Source organism: Erigeron canadensis, chromosome 2 (assembly GCF_010389155.1).
Source record: "Erigeron canadensis isolate Cc75 chromosome 2, C_canadensis_v1, whole genome shotgun sequence".
NCBI lineage: Eukaryota > Viridiplantae > Streptophyta > Magnoliopsida > Asterales > Asteraceae > Erigeron > Erigeron canadensis.
The window spans coordinates 39,576,520-39,603,694 of record NC_057762.1 but is presented as its reverse complement, the minus strand read 5'-3'; the positions used below and the strand labels follow the sequence as shown (position 1 = coordinate 39,603,694).

Here is a 27,175-nt window from a genome sequence, read left to right as displayed (position 1 = left end):
TCAACATGCATATATTCCCTCATAACCTCCTGCATAACCCGGAAAACCCAACACATATAAGATAATCCAGTTAAGAGGTTACTTATAGAAAACCACATTTTGTTGTACCTCCAGCGTGAGAAAAGTCATGTATCTTACCTCGTAGAAGCGTACAACAAATGATAACGTAAGTTACCGAGCTTTGCAAGTATCCCCGACTACCTATAATCATTAGGCAACAAAATAAGCTAAAAAGTACCCACTTACGTATGGCCATGACTCAAGTCTAAAAAACTATAAACATGACTCATGACAATGCTTGATGTATCGGAGGTTCATTTAATACTTAAGGGCTTACATAACTCGACGAAACTCGACATTCACTCACTAAATTAACCTTTCTGGAAACTTGACATCATCATCATCTTTTAAAGCACTACCATTAGAAAGTAGACTCTCTCACGATTCCGTGGATAACTTATTTGTCAAAAACGGAGTTACGGTTCAAAAGTTATGGCCATTTGAAAATTCTATCGCTATTGCGTCGCAACTACCAAGTTGCTCCGCTAAGTGTCACTGTTTTTGAACCGATTCTGCGCCGCAGCTAGTCCCGATTCTGCACAAAACTCACTATTTAACCTCCAAAATTTAACCAAACACACCCCAAACGACCCCAAACCTTATGAACGACTTTTGCACCTCAAAATTCACCATTTTAAGACCATAATGATGCAATGAAATCATTGATTAATCCTTTCTTGATTTGTATCACAATAACAAACGTTTTAGGTTACCGAATCGATTAAAACTCACGATTTTGACTCCAACCAACCCTCTAAAGACCCAGATCAGTTATGAAACGAATCAAGGGATTGAAAGGACATGAAATCAATGTAATAATACCCCAAATACCTGTATATTACAAGAAGGATGCAAACTATGGATCAAAACCTCTTCAAATCACCAAGAAACGATCGTAACACGCAAGACTTGATCAAGGGAAAGGAGGGGGTGGCCTAGGGCTTGGAGAGGGAAGAATGAGAACTGAAATTGTGTTTTCATTAACCCTAATGACCCCTTAACCTGCTGGAACAACTTTCTAGGCTTGCACTTAGGCCCCTCAACTTTACATCTTCACATCTAAGGCTTAAACGACTTAACGAGAATACTTACTGACACATTTAACACATCTTAATCGTCTTTAACATCTTAAACACATTAACATGTACATCATTAAGACATTGAAGCCTTCCACATATAGCATATTAATCACATATAAGCATTAAATCTCCTAGAGACTTAACGGATACGTTCTGTTGACTTAACGACTCAAGTCAGCCGTTAATTAAAATGTCCAGGATGTTAAAAATATAAAGTTAATAAAGGAAGAATAGATCTAAAGAAAAGTCAGCTAGTTTCACAAACGACGACAACGTGAGATGACACAAAGGTGGATCACACAAATTAATTTCTATCAACAATTTCTTTTTGGTGGTATATATATATATATATATATATATAGGTTGTTACCATTGCTGGGTTGCTACTGCTGTTGGGATCTCGGGTCAAAGAAAGGGTTCGGGTTGACCCGACTGTTAATGGGTAGATTGATCCATTTTCGTTTTATAGTATGGGGTGTTTCAAGATGGTTTCATGCTAATTCCATATCCTTTGCTTTTTTTTCTTTATATAAACCGAATACTAAAACATTATTGTTTCTATCAAACATTCAAGAAAGTGGATACTGTAATTGCTATATATGACATGTATATATGGTATTGTTAATATGTTATATTTGTATTTTAAGTATGGAGTGTATGTATATATAAAGGAATGATTATATAAGATTATATATATGGCTTGTTTGTATTGAAAAAACATGATGTTTTGCCGGATTTTATTAATGGCGGTGGTGGCCAGATGAAAGAAGAAGAAGAAGAACAATGATGGTTTTTATGTAAGTGGACGATTATACCCTCTTTGAACGGTCAAATTTAACAGAAGTTAGTGTCAGGGACTGCTGGCAACGAAAATGAATAATCAAGGGATCATTTGTAACGAAAAAAAAACATAGGGGGCAAAATGCGAATATGACAAACTAGAGTGACCATTTGTGACATTTTCTCTTTTCCTTATATATGTTACACATGTATGGTTGAATTACGTGTCTACGCATACACACATGTCAAATCTCACAAAATGTCTTATTCTCACAAATCCTAAAACAACGTAATTACGACATAATAAACCATCCATTTAACGAGCTCAAAAGTATATACATTTTTGTTTAAAAAAAAATATAAGTTAATATAAATAATAAGTAATATAAAAATAAAAAATAAAAAGAATAAAATAAAATAAAATAAGTTAACTAATAGATAATGACCCATGATCATCTACCAATCATGAAATTTACCGATTAATTGACATTATTGAATAATTATATATATATATGGCTACCATAACTAAGAGAAAAAAATAAGTTTAACATGTGATCTTGACCACTCAAATTAAAATTCAAATTAATCTCAACCTTTTAAATTAAAAGTCAAACATAGATATTTTAAATATAGTAACTCTTTTATGTATTTATTATACATTCTTTAATCATGTTAACTTTTTAAAAAATTATTGTAATGGATATCAATTTAAGAATGGACTTGAATTTAACTATTTCTAATATTAATTGTCAGCTCATGTATTATGAAGTAACACATTTATAAACTAAACAATATTTAAAATATGAATTAAACAAATATATAAGAAGTTCGGCTTACAAAATTTTTAACAAAAAAACAATATCATTTAATTAGGAGATCACATGTCAAGTAAATAAAATTGTTTGAATCCCATTGTGATAAATTATAATATAGAAGTTTAATTAGGAGTTAATATGTCAAGTAAATATGTTAAAAGTGTTATTTTCTTGAATCTAAGTCTAAAGTCATAAGAAATAACAATTATTTGAGTTTACATTTTAAAACTTTCTATACAAGTTTTTTTTCTTTTTTTCTTTTTTTTTTCCATTTTATGTCATGTTTATACCAAAACAAACATATTAGTTCGGTACTATATGCGGTAACGAGGTAATGGTGACCAGCTTTGTCAATCATCCATTTTGAATTTTGATTGTTATTTACTGGTGGAATGTTTAAAAGACAAATGGTTAAGTTGAATAATTATATATATATATACATAATATAAATATTAAAGCTATAAGGTAGAGACTTACTATGGTATAATGGCTATACTTAGCGGTTTAAAACTAAGACAAATCATATACTTTGTAGTAGGCCTATTAATTGGGTTGATTTGCATACGGTTGGCGGATTGAAACTTTATGACCCCAACTTAAGCTAATAAAAGTTTTAAGACAGTAACTTCAACTCGGACCTGAGTAAGGATCTACCTAAGCAATCCAATTAATATGTTGATTTTAGGTGGGTTAGTGGGTTGATTTCATGTCACATGGGTTAATAAAGGTAGGTAGGCAGGTTAAATGGGTTGGCAGTTTGATCCCGGGTCATGTGTGTTGGTAGGTTGACAGGTTGATTCCAAGTCAAATGGGTTGTGGGATAAAATGAGTTGGTAGGTCGACCTTTAAAAAAACTTTATTTAAATTTAAATATTTTTGGGTTGGCAAGTTGAAATATTAACCCCAAAAGTCAACCTGGCCCCAACCCAAAAAAATCAAGTTGGCGGGTTACCAGATCGAGATTTCACAATCCTAACCTAATTTTGCGAGTTGGTTTCAAGTCAAAATTCGGGTAAGATCGAGTATTGATAATTTTAATATATATCAAAATCATTAAATTCGAGTAACTCACTAAGGAGGATCTGGTTAGGACAATTAAATTTAAATCTATTTGCAGATTTTACAATGCCATCCTATACCAATGACGATTTTAATTTTAGATTATTTGTTTAAGTTTTTTTATGAGATAAAGTTGATCGTGTTTTGTATGCTTATTAATATACTTTATTGTTTCGAACCCGGTCAACGATCGGGTATAGATCTAGTTGAAATGATGAACGGAACAACCAAATGCATCCTGTGATAATTTAATCATTTTAATAAGCAACATGACTTTATGAATGATGTTTGCCACCCTTGCATTATCCTTAAAGATTCTAGTAACAAATCTTCATAAATTTATAGGCACTCAATGATTAATAATGCTTTTATTAATATTTTACGAATAGGTTATGTGCTACGACTATTTGATATTGAAAAAGTACGAGCTCAATTGGTAGATTTTTTTAATGGAAAATGATAAATTTATTTAAATATTAGCCTAAATTTTTTTTTAAAATTATAAAAAAAAGTGGCATGTAATCTCTTTCCCAATCTTACCTCCTAATTTTTCACATATTATCATCTCATGGTTTAGACTACTTTAATTAAAAGAATTAATCATTTTCTTTTTTCTTATTAGGTATTGGATAATACGGTGAAATTTTTCATTGAATTACTTGTAATAGTTCGTAATTTTTATGTATTATAATAGTATAGTATAATGATTCGCCTCATATTTCATTATATATTACTTTTTTCTAAAAAATAATATATCCTTTAAACCTATTTCTTATTTTATTTTTATAAAGTTACTTTCTATTCATACGTGTTGAATACAATTTTAATTAGTATTTGCTGAACATCCAACATATCCTTTTAACCCATTTTTTATTAGTCGTTCTAAAACATAAATCCTCTTAACCTTTATCATCTAAAATATCTTTAATACCATATTTACATAAATTACATCCACATCAATTTACATTGCTCAACCTCGCCACCCCCACCAACCTTCGTCATCACCATTCGTCATTGTCATCATCAAATCATCATTGCCGCCGCACCTTTGTTACAAGTCCTGTGCTAGTGTTAAAAGAAAAAAACTAGTATGCTGTATATAGATTAATAGAAATAAATAAAATAAAATAATAAAAAGGATTATGTTAGGCATATATTATCTCTCACATATTTTCCTGTAATCCTTCTTTCCTAAATCACCCACTCTCTTCACAAATCGCAAACACTCTCTCACAAAACCAACAACAAATTACATTAATTTCTTCTCACAATAACACAACAAATTTTTCATATGATATTTGTCAGAAAAATACATACACGTCTATGTATTTATCACAATTTCTTACAAGCATTCCAATAACAAGTCCACTAATGTACAACATACAAAACAATCATTATAACCATTTTGTTTCATAAATCATAATAAAACAGCTGACACCCATGAATAAATAAATAAGTTCATGTATTTTATTCATTTATTCATTTAATTTTTCTGAAAATGCCACAAAATTTGAATAAGATCTGGGAGTGGTGGAGGTCGCCGGCGATTTGATTGCACCGATGACTTTACCGGCATCCGTACAATTCATTTCATGGAGTTAAAGATTTCTTCAATAATAACCATTAATAATAATTATAAAAATATTAGTATTTCAAGATGCATTGTTTTCCCCACAAGGAAATTGTTGACTGAGCTATTTGTTCTTCAGGTAAAAAATAATACTGTAATTATTTGTTACTGAAATATTTTTGTTCACTCTTTATGTGAAAAATTATAGTTTCTTATGAACATTATGTATAAGTTTGAACTGGGTATTTCTGGGTCTTCACCAATTAGTTATAAAAATGTAAGCTTTATTTCAAAATATCCATTTTCATTAGTACATTTGTGTGTGAAATGGATAAGATTTTTCGTGTCTAATTAAATTTTATGTTTTGTATTAATCATTTAGGCGGAAAGATTAAAGCTTTTAGTTGTCTATATAGTAAATCTTAGTTGGATTACCTTCTAATCAGTTAGTAAGTCATAAAAATGGAAACTTTCATAAAAGTATTTACTAGTATTTAAATCAGTGTAAGTTAATATGGGGTCCTAATGTTTCATTTAATTTGACATTCTGTGTATAATGAGATTATTGTTTAGATGTTTTGGGCAATGCTAAATTCATCTTTCACTTTATGCATATCTGGAATATTAGTAAATTCAGTGCATATTTCTGGATTTTTCAAGTACAAGTCACATGGGATATTATGGCATCATGTTGTGTTAAAAAAAGAGTCAATTTTATGCCGAAAATGGTTTTGGTAATTTTTGGTTGGTTTTACAGATTATTTTAGTGTTAGTATTTTTCGACATCGGCCAAGCAAAATTAGTGGAAAAAGAGTTACAACGGCAAGTGCAAAGGTTTGAAGAGAATGGTGAAAATATTCAATCCCATTCGTGTATCCATGATCAAATAATTGAACAAAGAAGGAAAAGACCTGGACACAAGGTGTTTTCAGTTACACCACAGGTTTATCATGGGTCAGGCCATCTTCACCATAGGGGAAGAGAGTTATTGGGAGCTTATAAATCACAAAGGATTTTCAAGGATGCAAAGTTACCGATAAGAATTTATTTAAACTATGATGCCGTGGGTCACTCACCTGATAGGGATTGTAGGAATGTTGGAGATATAGTTAAGGTGAGTTTATATTGATAATTGGTTTCGTGTTGGTGCAAGTACTTATGTGCTAGTAGTTGAATTTATTATGTGTTGTTTTTGTTCAGCTAGGCGAGCCTCCCGTGGCTTCTGATTCTGGTAGGCCCTTGTGCAATCCTCCGGTTTTTGGTGACTGTTGGTATAATTGCACTCTGGATGATATAACTGGGGAGGACAAAAGGCGTCGCCTTCATAAGGTTCTGCCTTTTCTTGTTTCAGCTCATAATTATACTAACAATGTGATTTAAGACTTATATTAAAGTTTGTAATATATAATACTATTGGGATATTTGGATGTGGGTTCAGAAAGTAAACTATCAATAATCAAATTATTAGTGTTTGAATATGCATGTTAGAATACTAATCATTGAAATAACCACATCCAAACACCATCTCTTGTACACATTTATTGCCACTGATTAGCTAATGTGTTTATTAAGGCTTTAGGGCAGACAGCAGAATGGTTTAGTAGAGCTTTGGCTGTTGAACGCGTGAGAGGAAACCTAAGGTTAAGCGGTTACTCTGCTTGTGGTCAAGATGGCGGTGTTCAGCTTCCACGCAAATACATAGAAGGTAACTCACTTGAACATTGTATTGCTCATCATTAATATTCAACAGTATATAATCCTCATCTATACTTCTTTGTATATGTCTAGTGGGCGTTGCCGATGCAGATCTAGTTCTTTTGGTGACCACAAGGCCCACTACAGGCAACACCCTGGCATGGGCTGTAGCATGTGAACGTGATCAATGGGGTCGTGCAATTGCCGGTAAGTGATAATACGTTTTGGTACATGATTAATTGACTATTGTTTATATGTGTTTGATTAATGGATTATGCCGGTTTTCAGGACATGTGAATGTTGCTCCTCGTCACTTGACAGCAGAAGCAGAAACATTACTTTCGGCTACCCTCTTACATGAAGTGAGTGTGCTTGCATTATCTCAAAGTTTAAAATATTCAGTGATTTAAAAATGCTTTTTGACAATATTCGATTTTGGAGATTCCAGGTGATTCACGTTCTTGGGTTTGACCCTCATGCCTTCACACACTTTAGAGATGAGAGAAAAAGACGACGTATTCAGGTAAGCTGGTCGTCACACTGTTATTTAAGTAAAGATTGTATTGCTCTATAATGTGTCATTATAATAGAAGAACTGTATCATGTTATGATTGTCTCAAGCATGATATTCTTGCTTATTCAGGTCACCAGACAAACCATGGACGAAAAGCTTGGGAGGATGGTAACTCGTGTGGTCCTTCCACGTGTTGTCATGCATTCACGCTATCATTACGGGGTACGTGTTACACTTTATTTGTTTTGGCAATATTTCTTTAGTACAATCACACATCTCTAAAAAATACCACGAAAAGGTAGAGAGATGGCAACTTTGACGAATCTACTTATAAATGGGTGATTTTGGTGGTGTTTATCTCAAATGGGTGATGTCTAATATATTAGCTAAAGAGGAACATGTCAAATCAGTTGAAACTCACACAAAGTAAAATTTTAACGCATTCTAGGCTTCTAGCTTTCGATGCATAATAGAATTGTTTTTCTTTATTCACAAGTATTTTATTTACAAAAAAAAGGTTTAAAGACAGGAGAAGAAAGCGTTCACTGGTCAACTTAAGTACCTAACCATCCTGTCCCATTTCAACTTGTATATAACATGACCCATATCAACCCAGACCTGTTTTGAGTCATTGCCCAACATTCCCCAATTCTCCATCTTGCTACCTAAAGAAAATTAGTAAGAACAAGATCACATTTAGAGTCTTATTTTTAGGCATTTTCCGAGAATTTCACTGGTCTGGAGCTTGAAGATGGTGGAGGTCGTGGAACATCAGGTACGTGAACGTTATCCTAGATGTCAACTTTGTCAACTTTAAGCCATGCGCGGCTCGGAAGAGAGGCATTAAAGTCAGTAAAATGTTGGGTTTATGAGATTATTCAATATGTTTCTGTTTTCAGTAATCAAATTATGTAAATATGCATCAGGATCTCACTGGGAGAAGAGACTTTTGATGAATGAAATAATGACTGGTTCTGTTGATACAAGATCTGTAGTTTCAAAAATGACATTAGCGTTGCTAGAAGATAGTGGCTGGTATCAAGCTAATTATAGCATGGCAGACCGACTCGATTGGGGCCGAAATCAGGGGACCGATTTTGTTACGACCCGTTGCAATCTTTGGAAAGGGGCATATCATTGCAACACAACACAATTTTCCGGATGTACATATAACAGGGAAGCCGAGGGTTATTGTCCAATTGTAAATTATAGTGGGGACCTACCACATTCGGCCCGTTATTTTCCTCAGGCTAACAAAGGTCTGATCCTTAGATGTCATTAAGTGAATGATATTGTTTGAATACCTTCTGTCATTTTTTTCAGTTTTTGTTTGTAAATAATATATAAAATAAGATAGTTACATTTATATTGTTAAGTTGATGAAAATTCTGTTTAACCAATCAGATTTAGAAAGTTTTAAGCATTTGGGCTTCTTTACCTTTTTCCTAAGTTGTGTAATTTTACTCGTTAGACCTTAATTAGCTTTTGTCAATGCAGGTGGGCAATCAGCATTGGCTGATTACTGCACCTATTTTGTAGCTTACTCTGATGGTTCATGTGTAGACACTAATAGTGCACGGATACCTGACAGAATGTTGGGGGAAGTCCGTGGAAGTAACTCGAGGTGAAAATTGTAATTTAGTTATACAATACTCTTGAGGGTTTATCATATTCTGTTTGATTTTAATATCATGGCATATAATGGTATTTGCCTAGGTGTATGGCCTCTTCATTAGTACGTACTGGGTTCGTTAGGGGTTCTATGACACAAGGAAATGGTTGTTACCAACATAGGTGCGTCAACGGGACTTTGGAGGTGTGTTTCTTAATGTTCATATAACGCTCCTCATATAATTAGCCCCCCTCGATGAATTTCTTCATTTAACGAATAATGAATGCTGTTTAAACAGGTTGCTGTTGATGGCATATGGAAGGCGTGCCCGGAAGCTGGTGGACCCGTTCAGTTTCCTGGATTTAATGGTAATTTTGTTACCAAAATGATAAAAATGTTTGTTGAACTTTTAGTTTGTTACTTTTGTTGGTTATTAAGCATTTCCTTTTGTGTATACTGTTTGCCATCACAGGCGAGCTAATCTGCCCTGCATATAATGAACTTTGTGGTATAAAGCCTCTTCTCATGTCCCAACAGTGTCCCAATTCATGCAATTCAAATGGCGACTGTGTTGATGGAAAGTGTATTTGCTTTCTTGGGTTTGATGGCCATGATTGTAGCAAGCGTAAGATCTTTTTGCTTACCGTTTTGTACAGTCAAACATTTAATATAATATTCTTAAGATTCTTGTTAAATGTATCATTTTCAGGGTCTTGTCCTAGCAATTGTAATGGACATGGAAAGTGCCATAAGAATGGTATGTGTGAATGTTCATATGGGTTCACCGGGATCGACTGTTCTACTGGTGAGTTTAAGCTTGCAATCTTAGTTCTTCGAAATACTTCAATTCAGTAATTACTAGCTAACTGGATTCTTGTTGATGGTTTGCAGCGATATGTGATGAACAATGCAGCCTTCATGGCGGAGTGTGTGATAACGGGGTGTGTGAATTTCGGTGCTCTGACTATGCAGGCTACACTTGTCAAAACAGTTCTTTGGTCCTTGATAATCTTTCAATTTGCAAAGATGTTTTAATTAATGAAGGTGGTGGCCAACACTGTGCTCCTAGTGAATCAAGCATCTTGAGGCAGTTGGAGGATGTGGTGGTGATGCCCAATTATCATCGCCTGTACCCAAGTGGTGCTAGAAAGATTCTCAACATGTTCATAGGCAGAAACTGTGATAAAGCAGCCAAACGGCTTGCATGTTGGGTAAGTTCCTTTTTCCATATGCGTTTTCTTGAGTATCCCAAGTTCTAAGTTAATGTTAATCTTTCATTGTTATTATGGTAGTAAATGTGCATAACTCATGTTAATGCCGCACAATGAAACAGATATCAATTCAGAAGTGTGAGAAAGACGGTAACAATAGATTAAGAGTATGTTATTCAGCATGCCAAGCGTATAATCTGGCATGTGGAGCGTCACTAGATTGTTCAGACCAAACACTTTTCAGTGACAAAGGTCTATGCACAGGTTCGGGTGAGATGGAGTCATGGTTTTGAATCCCTGTATATCATAGAACAGTTTTTTTGGTTCACTTTTTCCCGTGTATTTTTGTAGATATATTATTGTAAAGGAAAAGTCAGCACAAAGTGCATTGGCTTTAGGGTTGTTTGTTGTCCCCACCCAAGAATTTTCATGGATGTAAAAAATATGCAATGCATGTTAATGAAAATAACCCCCCAAAAAATGAAAGAAGAAATTCAATGGGATTTGTTCAGCTATGAAGAGAACAAAGAAAGATGTAAATATTTGGTTAGATTAACACAATTTTTTGGTGTTTACTGAGCGTGTGTAATGCTTATTGCTTGCTGATCTATCTTGCAACAATCTTGAATGGATATCTGTTTGTTCTGAACAATTAAGCTTACTTGGTTTTTATATTTATAGTTTTATACTGTAATCAGATGTGCTGCACAGGGCATGGTTCCTTCATGGACACTGTAAATGTTTTTCTATTTCAAAGACTCTAGTGTCTAGTATGCCTGATAGTTACTAACAAAACTTGTGGTTCAGTGTAACTTGGCATAGTGATTTAGATTTGATTCATTTTCATTGAACACAAAATTTGATATGCTCAGTCATCTACATATGATCGAAAAACTTGGCTCTTTTCTGGATAACATAAATATAAAAAAACTCGTGTGTTTAATTTAATGGGACTAAGTAGATTTCAAGAATAACATATTGGTCGGTGATCATTTCATTTTTTACATGACTAAAAAAATAATCTGCAATCAGCAAATTGTGCCATTACTGGCAAACATCATTGAAACCAAGACTATTAAAAATTAAAATTATTAAAACCAAAATAACAAGTACCAATTTCAGACTGTAGAATCTTAAACTAATCTGACAACAAAAAAACACAATCTCCAAATCCAATCTAACTCAAATCATCAATCTCAACAAATATTAAACCACAAAATCATTAAACCAACAATCTTGTTCAAGGTCCATTACTTGGACAAAATGTGATCAAATAATCCGACCCGGAACAAGTAAAAGTACTTGAAGCATCATCATAAGCATAACTATAAGCCCCTGGACACGCTTCCTTAAATCTCACCGAAAACTGCGTTGGCGAACATGTGGCAGGCGTTGCATGTTCGCCGGTGCAACAAAACTCCGGGACATTAAATGCTTCACACGCGCTTTTACACGCAACGACCACACCACCATCGTCAACGACTCTAAGCTCTGGCGGACAATTAACATTCAAGTCAGCAATACACCCTGCATATTGACAATCACCAGACCCACCAATCGGTCTAATTCCAATGCCCACATTGTACCCATCCACTAAACTGACATCATAAAAGTCTTTATCACTATTACTAATGCCACCGGCGATTGTGAACTCTGCTAATGATACTGGGGGTGCGCCACCCCCGTTGCATTTTAGAGTTGCTCCACAATCGCCCGTTTGGCATTTGCCATTGCCAAATTCATCAAATGTGCACCCGGTTCTTGCCCAGAACCGGCCAGACCAGCCTGGCATGGCCGGGAACTGGGCAGATGAACCAGGTGAGAGTGCAAAACCGCCGTCTCCTAAGACGATACCATCATTTCCCGAGAGTGTTCCTGGCCAAACCGTGTAGCTGCAACTATTTTGTAATGTGAATGTACCTCCTGAAACCTCACTTCCTGCAATGTACTTTCATCACTTATTATATATATATATATATATTGTGTGTTTGTGTTTATGTATATATAGTTAAAGGCATATAATTATGTGTTGATTTGTATATAATTAAGTTAAATCACATATAAAAGTTATTAGAAAATCAAGAATAAGAACAAAAACTAGTCGTTGAAACACAATGCGAATGAATTTAATCACACGTTAATTAACACTAATTAATACTGGTAGTACGTGTGATTCTTTTTATGAGGAGGGGGACCTGAAAGATGATTAATTAAATGAGTTGTATACCTGAAAGGAAAATAAGGAGGAGAAGAAGAGAGAAACCGGCTGGCATATTAATCTCCATTATTAATGAAGAAAAAAAGAAGAAGATGATTATTACGATGGATGATTGTATGTAACCTTAATTAATTAATTAATTAACTAACACGCAGAGATTGTGTAAATAAGATTAGAGAGAGAGTGGGAGCGTGGGGGGTTACGTTTAGGTTCCCAGCATATATTCTACGGTTATATATACTACGAGTACTACGTGCCTAAATTAATTTCCTTAATGAGTTAATTCAACTTATTATTTCCATTTCAACTTTAACAAGTCAGACTGCAATGTCGGCATGTGTAAATATTATGGGTTTTACTTAGGGTGAAAATCGAGACCAGCTATTATCCAACTACTCGAGCAGCCCGTTTAGAACGAGTTTGAGATTAGCAAAAGTTTTATTAATGAAAATTTTATGGGTCGTTATTAACATGCATAATTTTTTTATAAATTTATCATAAAATTGAAAGATTGACGATTTTTTTGTGGAAGATATCATTTTTTTTAATACATGTTGTTATGAGTATAATTTAAAGTAGAATGATTGGATCAAGTGGTAAGTCAAGAGTTCGATCCTCACTCCATGTAAAGGCTGGAAGTCATTTTCTACCATTTCGATAGAGTATATAAGCGGTAAGACTGTCTACAATTCAATCTCTTACATAAACCGGCATTAGATATTTACCCTTTTTCATCATTAACAAAATCTAAATATTATCGATAGGTGATATTTGACAATCTTTTATTGTAGTTTTTGCAAGTAGTTAATACTCGCAGTAGAGAAACATATCTTAATTTGTTATATTACTGTTTTGAAATTAAAAATAAATAAAATCTTAACGAACAAATTGTTGTACTTTAAATTATGAAAGATAGAATAATTATTTTTTATTTTAATCTAAGGTGAACAAAATATATGTGAGGAACCAGGATGATAAGTTGTATCGAACCATAATCATTCACGGATTCGCCAAAAAAAATCATTAGAATGGAAGATGAAGCCAAATATACATAGAAGTAGAAGGTCGTGTTGGTTTAGCCTTATTATGCATACATACATTACGTAGATGTATATATATACTTGAAATCACGATCCAAGTATATAATATTGTTATTGTTATTTTAATTACCTTCATATCATAAAATATTTATAGGGAAGTGTCGTTATTTTTATTTTATTTGACATAGCTATAGCTATTATAGACGACTTTTGACATTCGATACTATTCTTTTTACCCATTTTGTTGAAAGGGGGGGAGGACTTTCAAAATATCAAGTGTAAAACTATGCGCTTTTCATTTTTTCAAGTTCATATGTTTTTCAATCATTAACTTTTGAAATTCAAGATAACTCATGCAACGTTTATAATTTTAAAAGTTAGATATGTTGTTTTTCAAAATAAACAATCTACTAACTCCATTGTTTGGGAGAACAACATAAAAGAGAGTGAGACTGAGATAAGAATTAAGAAGTACAAGAGAATATATATATATATATATAGAGAGAGAGAGAGAGAGATTTGAGGTATTACGAGAACCAAATATTTGTCAAGAACTACAAGAACCAATTTGGACCATTAGATTAGATTAACCAATGGTCATAAATACATTTCGCATTATAGTCGTGAAAATAAATAACCAAATCCTTATAAAATGAACAGGAGAGAAGAATATGAAGTGACCACCTGAAGTAGAGGTACCATCTCCTTCTTCAAAAGACCCCGAAGCCTAACTCCCAGCTCTTTTCCCGTTGTTCTAGCTCTTTCCGCTGACCTTCCAAGGTAGGTAGCAGCTTTGTAAGGGTAAACATGGAATATGAAATTAGCTCCAAAAGAAACGACACATTTATATATAAAATCTCAATCTTTTTTCGTTTTAAACAATTCTGATTTATATGAATAATCTATTTTATGTTGTTCGTTTTTTATTTAGGCAGGTGCAAAGTGGGATTGTGGACCGAGATTGTGAACATATGTTTTTTATGTTTTCTTGAACATATTTGTCTTCACGAACACATGTTTTTGACTTCTTGAACATGTGTGTCTTCTTGGACATATGTTTCGATTCTCTATACACACATGATATTAGTATTAGTTTTTTTTAACAGGTAAACTATATAAAATATGATTGAAGTATAGTTGAGGCACTTAACACATGTTTTTGACCTTGCGAACATGTGTGTGTTGGTTTCATATGTGTCTATCACATGTGCACACATGTTTGGATCGGTGTGCACATCTATTTATTCATTGTTTTACATATGTTTGTTAGGTTCAAAGAGGTTATAATTTACTGAATGGAGCACGTATTTTGACATATGTTTGGTTTTTTGGGTGGATTAAACATCTTTCTCACACTTTGAACAAGAGTGATAAGGTTAGCTTTAATGGGCGTAAAGAATTACAAGCATCTCCAGCACTTATTTGGAGTAACATGAAAAAATCCATGAATGAAACAAAATTGGTGAACTAAAAGAAAAAATGATAAAGTAGGATAGCATTCGTGACTTAAATTGAAGGTGCATTCTCTGATCCTTGTTTTGCCCATTTTGCTGCAACTAGGGCTTCGGCTTCGTCTTTTTTCTGTATGTCATGGTTATCTTGGATCTTTTTACAATATTTGCACATACGCATTAGGCTTTTACGTTTCTTGAAATGCTTCTCACTTAGATCGGAAAAATTTGCAACTATTTCTTCCTAAACCTGTGTTAGCAGAAACCACAACTTACACATACATGTCTGCTTAAGATTCTATCACTGTGGGACTAGATTATAAAATTATAATCAATGAAGATGCATGGATAAGATTAGAATAGAGTTAAATTAGTGACATATTTGGGTTGTAAAATGAAATCACTTGTTCGTAAGATACAAAATTATCAATCGAGTAAATATAAAAAATTATAGAAATTATTGAAACAAAAAACAAATTAAAAAGAATGAAAAATAAAAAAACTTAAATCATCACACTACTACTCTGAACACGAATCAATTTATAGAGTCTGCTGGTAAATCCCTTTGATGTATTGCCTATATCATGGATGAAAAAAGGAAGAAATCTTTGTAATTGATAACTACAGAAGCGTAAAAAAAGGGTGATGGGAACGATTTAGATATGGTTTTTGTTACCATTTAGTTATTCATCTAATTATATTTATTATATGACCAAACTATCCCCATAATTTTTAATTAATAACTAGTTCTCGCGGTTCTTGACAATCTGGTGGTTCTCATTTTATATTTTTATTATATATATATATATATAAAAGCTGACATAAAATTAAAAGATAAATATATAAAAGGTGCAAGTTGTTAGTAAGATCAATTAGGTTGTATCATTTCAAAAACCAAATTATCAATTCATATTTATGTTTATAAATACACAAACGATCTTAAAACATAAACTAGTCTTCCTAGTTATATAATCGTAACGTGGTGTAGTTATTAATATAAAAATATCAATTTAAAAAGAAGTGATGTAGATATTTTAAGAGTTGAGAGATGTATGTTGTAAATAACTTCATTAAAAAGAACTATAAGTATATATTAGTAGAAAATTAGTGGGAAAAAAAGATTATTTGGTTTTATTAGTTCATTATCTGAGAATGAATGGGTAATTTATTTTATAGTAGAGTAAAGATTAAAAAAAAATCAGAGAAAAAGATTCATGTAAAAACTATTTGAGCTAGAGGAATTATGAGAACCTTCAATTTATAACTTGATATTCATATGTGAACAAATTTATTTCATTATGAACAAATCAACTTATACTCTATATTGTTTATGTTTGTATGTAAATAGTTTTTTATGAGTTTTTACCAAAAATGACAAGATAAGACCAACCTACGATAAATCCTTTCTTGATGTGCTTCCATACTTTTTATAGCAATTAAATCTTCTATTCATAAGACCATCTTTCAAAATTAATCCAAAAGTTGTTCTTTTACCGATAAACTTCAAGATAAAAGGTGCCATGTTTTGATGACAAGGTCAGGACGTGTGATGATAACGACTGTAAAAGGTAAAAACTTCTTTTTATCCTAGTTTTGCATCTCATTCGATAAAACAAACGCTCTCTATGAATAGAATTCAACAAAAATGTGTAAACATATAAGGTTTTCTCCGTTATTCTAAAAAATAAAACCTTTTATCTAAATATGAAAATATTTACGTCTTAATTAATTCCCCATTCATGTTATTTTAAATGTCTTTTTTGAGCTTTTAAAGTTTTTTTTTCCAACTTTGAGCATATATATTTTTATTTGTATCATATAACCCTCGATATTATACGGGTGCAAGTACCCGTGCGTTGCGGCGGTGAGATGGTGAGGGTGATAGGTCATAGAGTATAATAGGTCATAGGAGGTGATATGTCATAAAATGTCATAGCCAAATGTCTTAGCCGTACGGACTCCGCCCTCGGATTTATAAATTCGTCGAAAGTATATCGAATGACATCTCTAATGAAAGAGCATGGAATTTTAAGAACACCCATATAATTTTTATAATTTATCGATTTACGGTTTTTGAGATAAAAGATTTTGAAAGAATTAGAGGAATAATATGATTTATGGAGGACAGAGAAAGTTGTAGGGATTGATGTATGATACATTATGTAATATAATGTGTACATTGTTGAAATTGAAAGTTGAAAGTTGAAACCCTATTTACTTTATAATATAATATAAATATATGAATAGTTAGAGTTAAATGTCATCTTGATTGATATAATTTTCATCAATTGCTACAAAATATATGGAAAAATATTCACTGTTCAACTTAAAAGAAAAAAAAAACAACTTAAGATGTCAATTTAAAACATTTTATATGGTCCAAATCATAAACTTCTTGTAAAGATGATCAGTATAATTATAAAATCAACAATTTTATCAAAAAGATGATCATTCCATTTCTTTTGAAGAAGAGATTGGACTTTCTTAGAGTGTTTGTAATGGTGTTTATGTGGACAAAGTGGAAGGCTTCCACTTTGGTGTCATCAAGGTGGTCCATTATAAGAGTTGGTGTGGTTGTGATGTGGAAGCCTCAAGGTGGGTGTGTCCACTTTAGGAAGAGTTGGGTGGTGGTGGTGTGGTTAATTTTTATTGTTTTCTTTTGTTTTTGATTGATTATTCTAATATTATGGGGTATAAATTTTTGGGTTATTATTAGAGCATTAGTAATGGTAGTGTTACCACACCAAGGTGATAGTGCCACATCATCACTCCACTACAACCACACAACTTCCATAACAATAACCCAAAAAATTATACCCTATAATATTAGAATAACCAATCAAAAACAAAAGAAAACAATAAAAAATTAACCACACCACCACCACCCAACTCTTCCCAAGGTGGACACACCCACCTTGAGGCTTCCAAATCACAACCATACCAACTCTTGTAATGGACCACCTTGATGACATCAAGGTGGAAGCCTTCCACCTTGTCCACACAAACACCATTACAAACACTCTTTATGGAAATTGTGTGATTGTGATGTGGTTGTGGTGGAGTGATGATATGACAATATCACCTTGGTTTGGTAACACTACCAATACTAATGCTCTTATCATCATATAGTCATCCTATATTCTTATTATAACTTCCATTACTATTTAAGGAATATCAAATAGACTACTACGTATAGTTGATTAAACATGTCATATTCCAACAAACTGACCACATTTCGCACTCAAAATGATCTTTTTTTTTTTTATCAAAACCAAAAGGTTGATCTAATTCCATGGTGGCTGTTGTTCAGTTAAAGTTCAATACAGCTATACAGAGACCCTCCAAGTATAGCCTATAAGATAACAATTATCATAGGTTTCTTATTTCAACACCAGCGATACTCGTCTCTAGCCGAGGGTAAAGAGACCGCTACTAGAGATTTCTTATTTCATCTTTAACTACTAAAAAACGAAGGTGTTCTTTCTCTTTTAAAACAAGCACATGCCTTAATGAAGAGGTAGGAAACTAAACATCATGAAAAAACTCAAAAGATCTATAAAGAACAGAAGGTTTCCATTGAATTGAAGTCGACTGAAACCATCCCAATTTACAATTACAATAAGGGAAAAACAAAAATGTACATTTCAACTTTTACAAGGACTTATTCTTTTACAATTAATCATCTTCAAATGTTTTTCTAGCAGCTAAAAGTTTACCTGCTTCCCCTTTCCTAAGATGATTTCTTTCCAGACAACAATCCCTTTATGTGTTCAAATATTGGCGTGGGACGATAACTATAAGCTGTTGCCCAAGAAAGGTATGCACAAGACAAGACAACATATACTTTGAACCACACGGATGAGAAAAAGGTAAGATATACAAATATAGAAGTAATAGCCATTACTGCTATACAATTTACCACGCATTTAATTGTTGAAAGATCTCCTTCGGTTCCTTCATTAGGAAAATGACCCTGAGCTATAAAATCTGAAAGCAATTGATCTTTCAGATAAAATGTATCTAATAGCCATGTGCTGCACTCGCTTTCTGAAACTGGGATATCTTCAATAGATATGCGTCTAACATGGACATGAACTTCTGAAGGTTCTACTCCAAAAACATTGTCCAAGAAAGTTGGACACCGGTTCTTGTATGCTATTGTCACATCATATACTGAAATTAAGAGAATATGGGAACATGTAAGAACACGAATGTAGTATCTTAGGCATGAAAGAGAAACCCAACTACTTTATTAAAATAATATCCAGAGTATCTCTCGGAAGGCTTAAAAGCTGTAACCTTTTACTAGGGGTAGAAAGTTTCAAATATTCAATCCATTTACAAATGAATGAATCGATTTAGGTTGTGTTTTATGTCAAATTTGTCAATGCGTACAATACATATACAAATTTACCTAAAAGGATGAGTTTGTCAAATGGGTCAGCCAAAGTATATTTATGACACGAACGATCTCCTAAGATTGTTTTCTTCAAACATCTAAATTATCAATAATTCATTGTAATGATGATCTTGTTCATAGCTATCACAATAATCAGACGAAAAATCTATAGAAATTTTGGACAAGAAAGTGTTTGCTGGACAGTCCAACCCATTCATTTTAGCTCATACTGATAAAGACTTGTTTCAGTCCAAACCCATTTGACCTATTGCCCAACCCGCCCGTCTTTCCACCTCTAGAAAAAGAATCGGATTAGAAGATTTGTATCTGAAAAGATCTGGACAAGAAGTTTTGTATTGGTAGTGATGAAACTTTATGCCTATTAGAGTGGTTATAATACAACTTCAATTCAGTCTAAACTGGGTTAAGGATCACATTCACTATCATGCTTGACAATTCCTATCCCATATACATTACAAATTTTGTGAAACACTTATGAATGCTGGCTTTTATAAAAGACTTGGTGGCTCTTATAAGTCTTTTGGATTCCAACTGAAATACCACTAAACTACTCATCAACCAAAGAATCAAATACATGCTCATAAAAAAAAAGTCATGCGTAGTTGCTCAATCAAAACTAAGCTAGAGTTTTTTAGGGGCATATAGAAACAATCATGAAGAGCATTTTTTATTCAGGAATAATTATTGAAGTTCATAATATATAAGATGCTTAAATAAAAATCTGAGGCAGATTGATAACCTGCGTCCAGAGAGCCCCTTAAAGATTCCACACAAGCATAGAAACCTCTTGTTTTTGGGAGCAGCACATTTTTTAGTATAGGTAAATCATTTTCTGCAGCAAAATCTTGACTTTTTATGCACTTTTGTTCTCTGGATATAAAGACCAAATCGTATCAAAAAATGTAAGTGGCAGTAAAGTAGACACAGTTATTTGCTAGGTGACCAATAAAAAAAATGTGCAAGAAGGTATCACATATGGAAGTAACTAGCAAATAATTTCCAGAGTTCTCTTTTATTTTGTATAGCAAATAAAAGATGAAAGGGTAATTGAGTACTTACGTAAAATCAGTTCCCTCGGGAAAGACAGCAAGCCACAAAGGGTCAACTGGATCGGTAAAGGTTGAGAGCGAATTCCGCATGATAGTTTCATCTACTTCCCACTTTCTCTCTACTGAAATGAACTCAAACACATGAAATGCCCAACCAAATATAGGCAACTTCATCAAGCTCCTTTTAAGAACATATTTGATGTATGCTATGCAACCTTTTCTCAGTGCAAGATCCCAAAGATACATCCAATCAACTTCGGTTCTGTGGTTAGCAATAAGTAAGACACGTCGTTCTCCTTCTGGAACATGCTCTCCAGAAAAAATAACTTTGGTTTTGTTAATCTTTTCAAACAAGAAAGGCCACATAGCTAGCCAAAGACCAAAAAGGAATGATGCAATCTTCCTGCTATAATGTAGGCTAAAAAGACGGAGAAAAACTGCGATCACAGGAGAAAAATAAACCATGCACATGAAGGCTGTGGAAAGGTACACAATTAAGCATGCCAGACCCCTTAAGAGCCTTAGTGGAGTCAACTGGTAGTGTTTTAATTCATTGGTTGTGTCTGAGTTTAGGGTCTGGCAAGCTTCCATCTTTCCAAGGTCAGTCAGGCTCAAACTCTCACAACTTATGCAGCTGCAACTCTTGGCTATATAATGACCTTACTATATGGACAGGTCTATATGCCCAGAATAGAACAATACCATGAAAGAAAACTCGTGGGCCATGGCAATTGACTGATGATTGGAGATAAATTCTGCTGTTAAGAAAAGATACAGCAAGTCTCGGTAAATAAATGGTAATAAAGAATACTCGCATAGGCTATAAAACGCCTTAATTACATTGAGATTCATGATGATCTAGTATTTGGATCTATGATGTCCTGATAGCATTTATATCTAGATGATAGTAGTAAACAAAAACTGTTTATGGAAAGAAAATCACCAAAGGTATCAATGTCGAAACAAGTACAATGGATAACCGACTAATTATCGGACCTACTCCCCTACCATATTAATGAACCCTCCCCTGTTCCATTTTTAGATTCCATTCACTTGTGAATTATTAAAAGATAAAAGGACTAGGCAGGAACCTCAAATATCAATATGAATTGTTTTGATGATAGATACAAAAATAGTTTCATAGCATATGGCATGTTGAACGGAACAATAAAAGCATTAATCTTTTCATATGAGAGGTAGCAGATCCTAATTATCGGAATAAACACATCGGCTAGGAATACAACTTAAAGCATATTATCTGTTTGTACAGGAACTTCAACAACCATTTCAGACATAAATAACACACCACCTAATATATGCATGTCTTTCTCCCAGCCTAAAGTCAATAAAGACTCGTGGTTTTGTTACAGACCCTAGTCACTTACACCCAGTAGGGGTAGGGGGTCCTCATTTGATGCATAGCCCTGCCCATTATTTGCAACCACAAATGAGCTGAGGATACTTGACCATGTACTGAGCCCAGTAAATGTAAGACGTTTCGCAGATTAATTTATTGCTATGTGGTACTAACTTACCTACCTTTGTAGAACCCACACCCACAAAAAAGACCACCCAAAAAAGGTTACTTATTTGTTTTCCAATTTTTGGTTATCTCAACTAATTGAACACCAACAGATGACCAGGGGGTCAAGTTGGTCATCGCCTACTTTCCCCAAAGAGCGGGAGGCCTAAGGTTCAAACCTCCCTCATGCAATTACGCCTTGCAAGGCCACAAAAACCCCCATACAAAAAGCTTTACTATCTATGTTCAAGTTGTGTGATAGTGAACTTAAATCTCGTGATCTGGTCAGTCAATGGTTGGAAAGACACCAAGCTTCTTGGAGTACCAAGAAGCATACAAAATATCATCATAGAAAAAACTTGCATTGGTTGCATTTGCATTCACACCTATTCAATTACGTCCCATACACGGGCAGATTCAGGGGTGCTCGTAAACCACACACCTGTATAAATTTTCGTAAAAAGTTTCAATTTACTTCTAAGATGCGCGCACGGGGTCCAGCTAAAAATACACCTAGTGGTATCCGATCATCTAGGCCAACGGTCCGTTGGTACATTAAATTCTCATCATGGTCCCTCTATGGACTATGGCTCTATACCTAAATCTATATTAAAAAAAATTAAAAATATATCTATCTATACATATATATAGGGCACACACAATTTATTCAAAAAAAAAAAAAAAAAAAAAAAAAGAAATAACTGAGATGGGTCAATTAGTTGACTTTTGATCAAACAAATCTGAAAATTATGAATCCTAATCAACCTTAAACTTTTGTAGTACAGTATATATTGATGTACTAAAAATAACATAAACTAGTTATCTACAATAATAATGAAGAAAGGATAAAGATCTAAAAATGATAAAGCAAAGGAATCTGGAAAAACTAAAGGAAAAAAAAACTTTTACTTTGTCTAAAAGTAAATACAAAATGAAACAATTAGATATATATACGTGTGGATATACATACCGAATTAAAATGAAATAAAAGTAGAAAGCTGCTGCTGATGATGATGGTGATGATAGGAAGAATTGTTGTTTTGGCGAATTTGGTTGAATCGAGATATTACATAGTATTTTATAGTCAAAAATGTTGTCTTTCTTCTTCTCTGTTTTATGGGAGGGAGACAATACAACAGTATATCTCATTTTAGTGTTTACTCACGAAATCATCCTTAAGGTATATTGTTTGTATATTTTTGTTCCTTGTCTTTTCAATATTTTGATAAGTTTCAATCACTTCACTAAATTTTTTAAGGTACTGTAGTCCTCGCAATTAAAATTTGAGAAAAAGGAAAGGAATTATGTTTTATATAGTTGTATAGAGACAAATGAAATATTTATATCAAAAACTATCGTCATGTTTTTGTCTTGGTTTATTTGTATGGTGGTGTTGATTATTTGTTGTAGAAGTCTATATGAAATGACAAATGGAGTGTAAATTGCAGAATTTTACCAACGTTTGGGACTGATGTTTGTATTTCCCAACTTTAGAGTAATAAAATACAAAACGTGATAAGTTAAGAGACCAAAAATGTAATTCTCTATAAAACACTATCTGAAGCTTTCAAGCGGCATAACAAGGAAACCACAACCAATAAATATTCTTGTTTATCCTCGATTATGCGAAAAAGACAAAGAAGATAAAGTCTGATCTGATTTGAGTTATTATCCAATATCCAGTTTGTACCAATTATGATTTATGGATTAAAATCATGAACCAAGATTCAAATATCTATACACCAATACCTATTCCCCTAAAAGTTCGGACTTCTATCAATTCTCTTAACGTCAAATAGATTTTAAATTGAATGGATTGAGCAATTACGTAAAATTAGTTATACTCTTCTTAGAAACTATTTATCCAAAAGAATCATCATCGTTACAATTTACTAGACGAATACCTGCGCAATACGGTGGTATAGGCGGCGGCGTGTTCGTCGTGGCGGTGGCGACTTGTGTAGCAACGTTGGTAAATAAGATAGAAAATTGATAGTAAAATATTTATGTGATTTAAAGAGTTAATAAAGATAATTTAGTATATAAAATATGTATGCTATAAATATTTTAAGAGATTCTAAAAATAAACTATTTAGTTTGCTTTATAATAGATTATAAAAGGCATAGTTATCGACAAATTTTGTTACTCAATAAGATATTCATATATATCATGATCCCAAATAACATCTGTCTTTATTTAATTTGTGAAAAGATATTATTAGGATTTTTTTTTTAAATTTAAAATTACATTCTTAGCATACGTGTAGTTAACGATTAGGAGTCAAATAGATTTATATATTAAAATAAAAAGTCTTACAAAAATAACGCTGTTGACTATTTATCTATACCCTCATGTTGAAAGTTACATGGGGGAAATGTCTAAAATGCTCTTTCATGTAATATTTTAATCTACTACCTTTAAAATATATGAGTAATATTTTCACTTAGCACTAAGATATTTTCAGTTACACTACACCTTAACATTAATGATTACGTTATACTATCAATCCTTTATCTTTTAAAATATCTCCATTAACCCTTTATATCAATAATCTATATCAATCGATGCCTCATCTGTCACCAATCGTCGCACCTGCCACGATCATCGCCGCATTGCGTTGGTAACGTGCTAGTTTTGAAAGTATAAATTAAACTTTGCAAGAATTCAATTTAAGGAATTAATTAACGGGATGTGTAACCCCACCACGGGAAAATGTGTAACCCCACCACAGAGGGTATTAGCGGCGACGTCGCCGCTAATACTGCGGGCCCCCATGTTTGTAATGGTAAATTTGAACGAGAAATTAGCGGGCCCCTGTCAGTGTCAAAGTATTAGCGGCGACGTCGCCACTAATACCTTGGTCGGGTTGACTTTTGCTTGTTGATGTTACCCTCTGTCTTAATTAACATATATATAGTACTCGTATTAAATAACTTAAGTTGTCGCTTTCGATTGGAGTTATAACAGTAAAATGTATAGAATGTTAACAAACTTGATATAGATTTTTAAATATAAATATAATACTTTCATGTCACGAAACCGATTTCAATATGTTCTATTTGGTAGTTGTGTAATTCTAGTATAATTGTTGTTTGCGTACGTATCATAATGATGATGGAAAGTAGAACTCACACCCACTACTCCAAATATCATCATGAACCAATCTACCAACTCTAAAATGGAAATGCTTGCTGGTTTTGAAAGCTATCTATTATAGTATTATTTACGCCAAGTCGCCAAGTACATATTGAGTGGATACAACTACACAAGGACGGGTTTATGTTGGGGCCAAGGAGATTTGGGCCACCGCGTATTCTGGTTTAATATTGCTATTTCATTCAAAAAAAAAAGTTATATTTGTTTAGTGGCATGTTCCGAATTATTTTTATTACAAGTCTTGATTTTAAATAAATTTGATAGTCTAATAAAATATACATTTTTCATTTTTATAACCTGTAATCCACTTAAGAGGAAGCATTCAGAAGACTTATATATACACCACTCATATATTGCTTACAAAAGATAACACGTCTATGCATCTTAATAATAAAAAAGAAAGTGTTTATGCGCTTGTAGCCAGACTTGTCTCGACCTCATTTAACATGACCAAGATATGTGAAATAGGTTCCCACTATTAACACAAACTAAAAAATGTGGAAGCATTAGGAGAAGGTTGAGACTTGAGGTTAGCTGTCATTAAGCGTTTAAAAGTTACACACACATATATAATGCGCGCATATATCATGAGGTGACATAGTACATACCTAAGAGAGATGATGACGAAGGGATTTGGGGTCAACGTACTTATGAAAACGATACGGTGCTTTATACTCTGATAAAAAACGAATGAACTGGGGCACAGATCTGTCGATCACCAACGCTCTCAAAGCATTATTCATTGAAAAGTAAACATCACATTTGTCACATGACATTGACGTGGCAGTAGAAGTCTAGTTAATTTATGATGTTTTATTTAAGTTGTTTACTTAGTTGTTGAGAATAAGAATTGGTCACCTGGTTGTCCTAGTATTCCGGGTAGTTGGGATCATGGCGTTAGTAGTGGAGTCAGTTACTTAATAGTGGACTTAGACGTTGGTAGTGGATTCGTAGTTTGCTTATTTATAGTTCTTTGTATCTGCTCATTTTTCAAGTACTTCATATCACAACAAAGAGTTTCTCATTTTTCCTCTGTTAGTTTTCTTTATTTTCAATCATTTTCGTGTATACTCAGTTCAGTTTCATCAATCAAGAACCCCATTTTGTTTGTCATTCATAAGCTGCTTTAACCAACAACAATGTCTCATCTTCCGTACGTAAATTCCTCCTGCCTATCAAATTAACTTTAAAATGTGATTTGTTTATATACACGTCGCCCCTATATCAACGGTTAAGGTTATCAGTCATAAAGTGTGATAGGTAATAATGATAGGTCATAGAGTGATCGATCGGTGATTGGGTCATCTACTTGACGGGCTCCGCCTCCAGATTTAAAAATTCGTTGAATATATATCGAATGACCTCTCTAATGAAAGAACATAAAATTTTAAGAACACCTTATAATTTTTTATAATTTATCGAGATATGGTTTTTGAGATAGAATTTTTTGATTGAATTAGATGAATAAAATGATTTATGCAGAAGAGACAAAAAAAAATGAATAATTTAGATTGAGGAGAAAAATGAAAATGGGTGGCTGAAATTTGGTTCTTTGAAACTTTTTTTTTTATTTTTTATAAACATGATCTCAAATTATTTTTCCTTGATGGGATGAGAGGTAAATATAAGTTACATAAAACAATTTTGGAAAACCAAAGGTTGAATTTTTTTTTAACTGAAGTACACAAACACGTACATTATTGAAAATTTAGCTTACTATAGTTCTGTTATAGGTTTAATTGTGAGGATCGGGAATATGAAAGGTAGAAAACCAAACGCAAATGACGATCTTACATATATGATTCTTTTGAAGTCTCAAAGAATATACCTCAAACTAGGCGTTTTACTCGTTGCTCCGTCAAACAAGCATATGTCGTTACATTTGAGAAGATTTCAATTGATTTTGATAGTACAGTCGAGATC

General features: G+C 33.1%; 2 protein-coding genes and 1 pseudogene across 2 annotated transcripts; 1 reads left to right on the top strand and 2 right to left on the bottom strand.

Annotated features, from left to right (window-relative positions):
• Nucleotides 1-5,041: 5,041 nt before the first annotated feature.
• On the top strand, nucleotides 5,042-10,906 carry LOC122589553 (leishmanolysin-like). The gene is made up of 17 exons (XM_043761851.1): nucleotides 5,042-5,502; nucleotides 6,121-6,477; nucleotides 6,564-6,692; nucleotides 6,936-7,068; nucleotides 7,152-7,265; nucleotides 7,347-7,420; nucleotides 7,507-7,581; nucleotides 7,702-7,794; nucleotides 8,287-8,347; nucleotides 8,499-8,831; nucleotides 9,070-9,196; nucleotides 9,289-9,388; nucleotides 9,483-9,552; nucleotides 9,657-9,809; nucleotides 9,894-9,989; nucleotides 10,076-10,395; nucleotides 10,518-10,906. Exons 1-17 carry the CDS (start codon nucleotides 5,386-5,388, stop codon nucleotides 10,686-10,688), a joined length of 2,523 nt encoding a protein of 840 aa, XP_043617786.1. The 5' UTR covers nucleotides 5,042-5,385; the 3' UTR covers nucleotides 10,689-10,906.
• Nucleotides 10,907-11,617: 711 nt separating this feature from the next.
• LOC122588248 lies at nucleotides 11,618-12,680 on the bottom strand (annotated as a pseudogene).
• A 5,978-nt stretch (nucleotides 12,681-18,658) lies between these two features.
• On the bottom strand, nucleotides 18,659-23,174 carry LOC122589407 (probable 1-acyl-sn-glycerol-3-phosphate acyltransferase 4). The gene is made up of 4 exons (XM_043761700.1): nucleotides 23,066-23,174; nucleotides 20,584-21,328; nucleotides 20,264-20,394; nucleotides 18,659-19,277 (listed from the first exon to the last, which is right to left on the bottom strand). Exons 2-4 carry the CDS (start codon nucleotides 21,162-21,164, stop codon nucleotides 18,835-18,837), a joined length of 1,155 nt encoding a protein of 384 aa, XP_043617635.1. The 5' UTR covers nucleotides 21,165-21,328; nucleotides 23,066-23,174; the 3' UTR covers nucleotides 18,659-18,834.
• Between the last annotated feature and the right edge of the window lie 4,001 nt (nucleotides 23,175-27,175).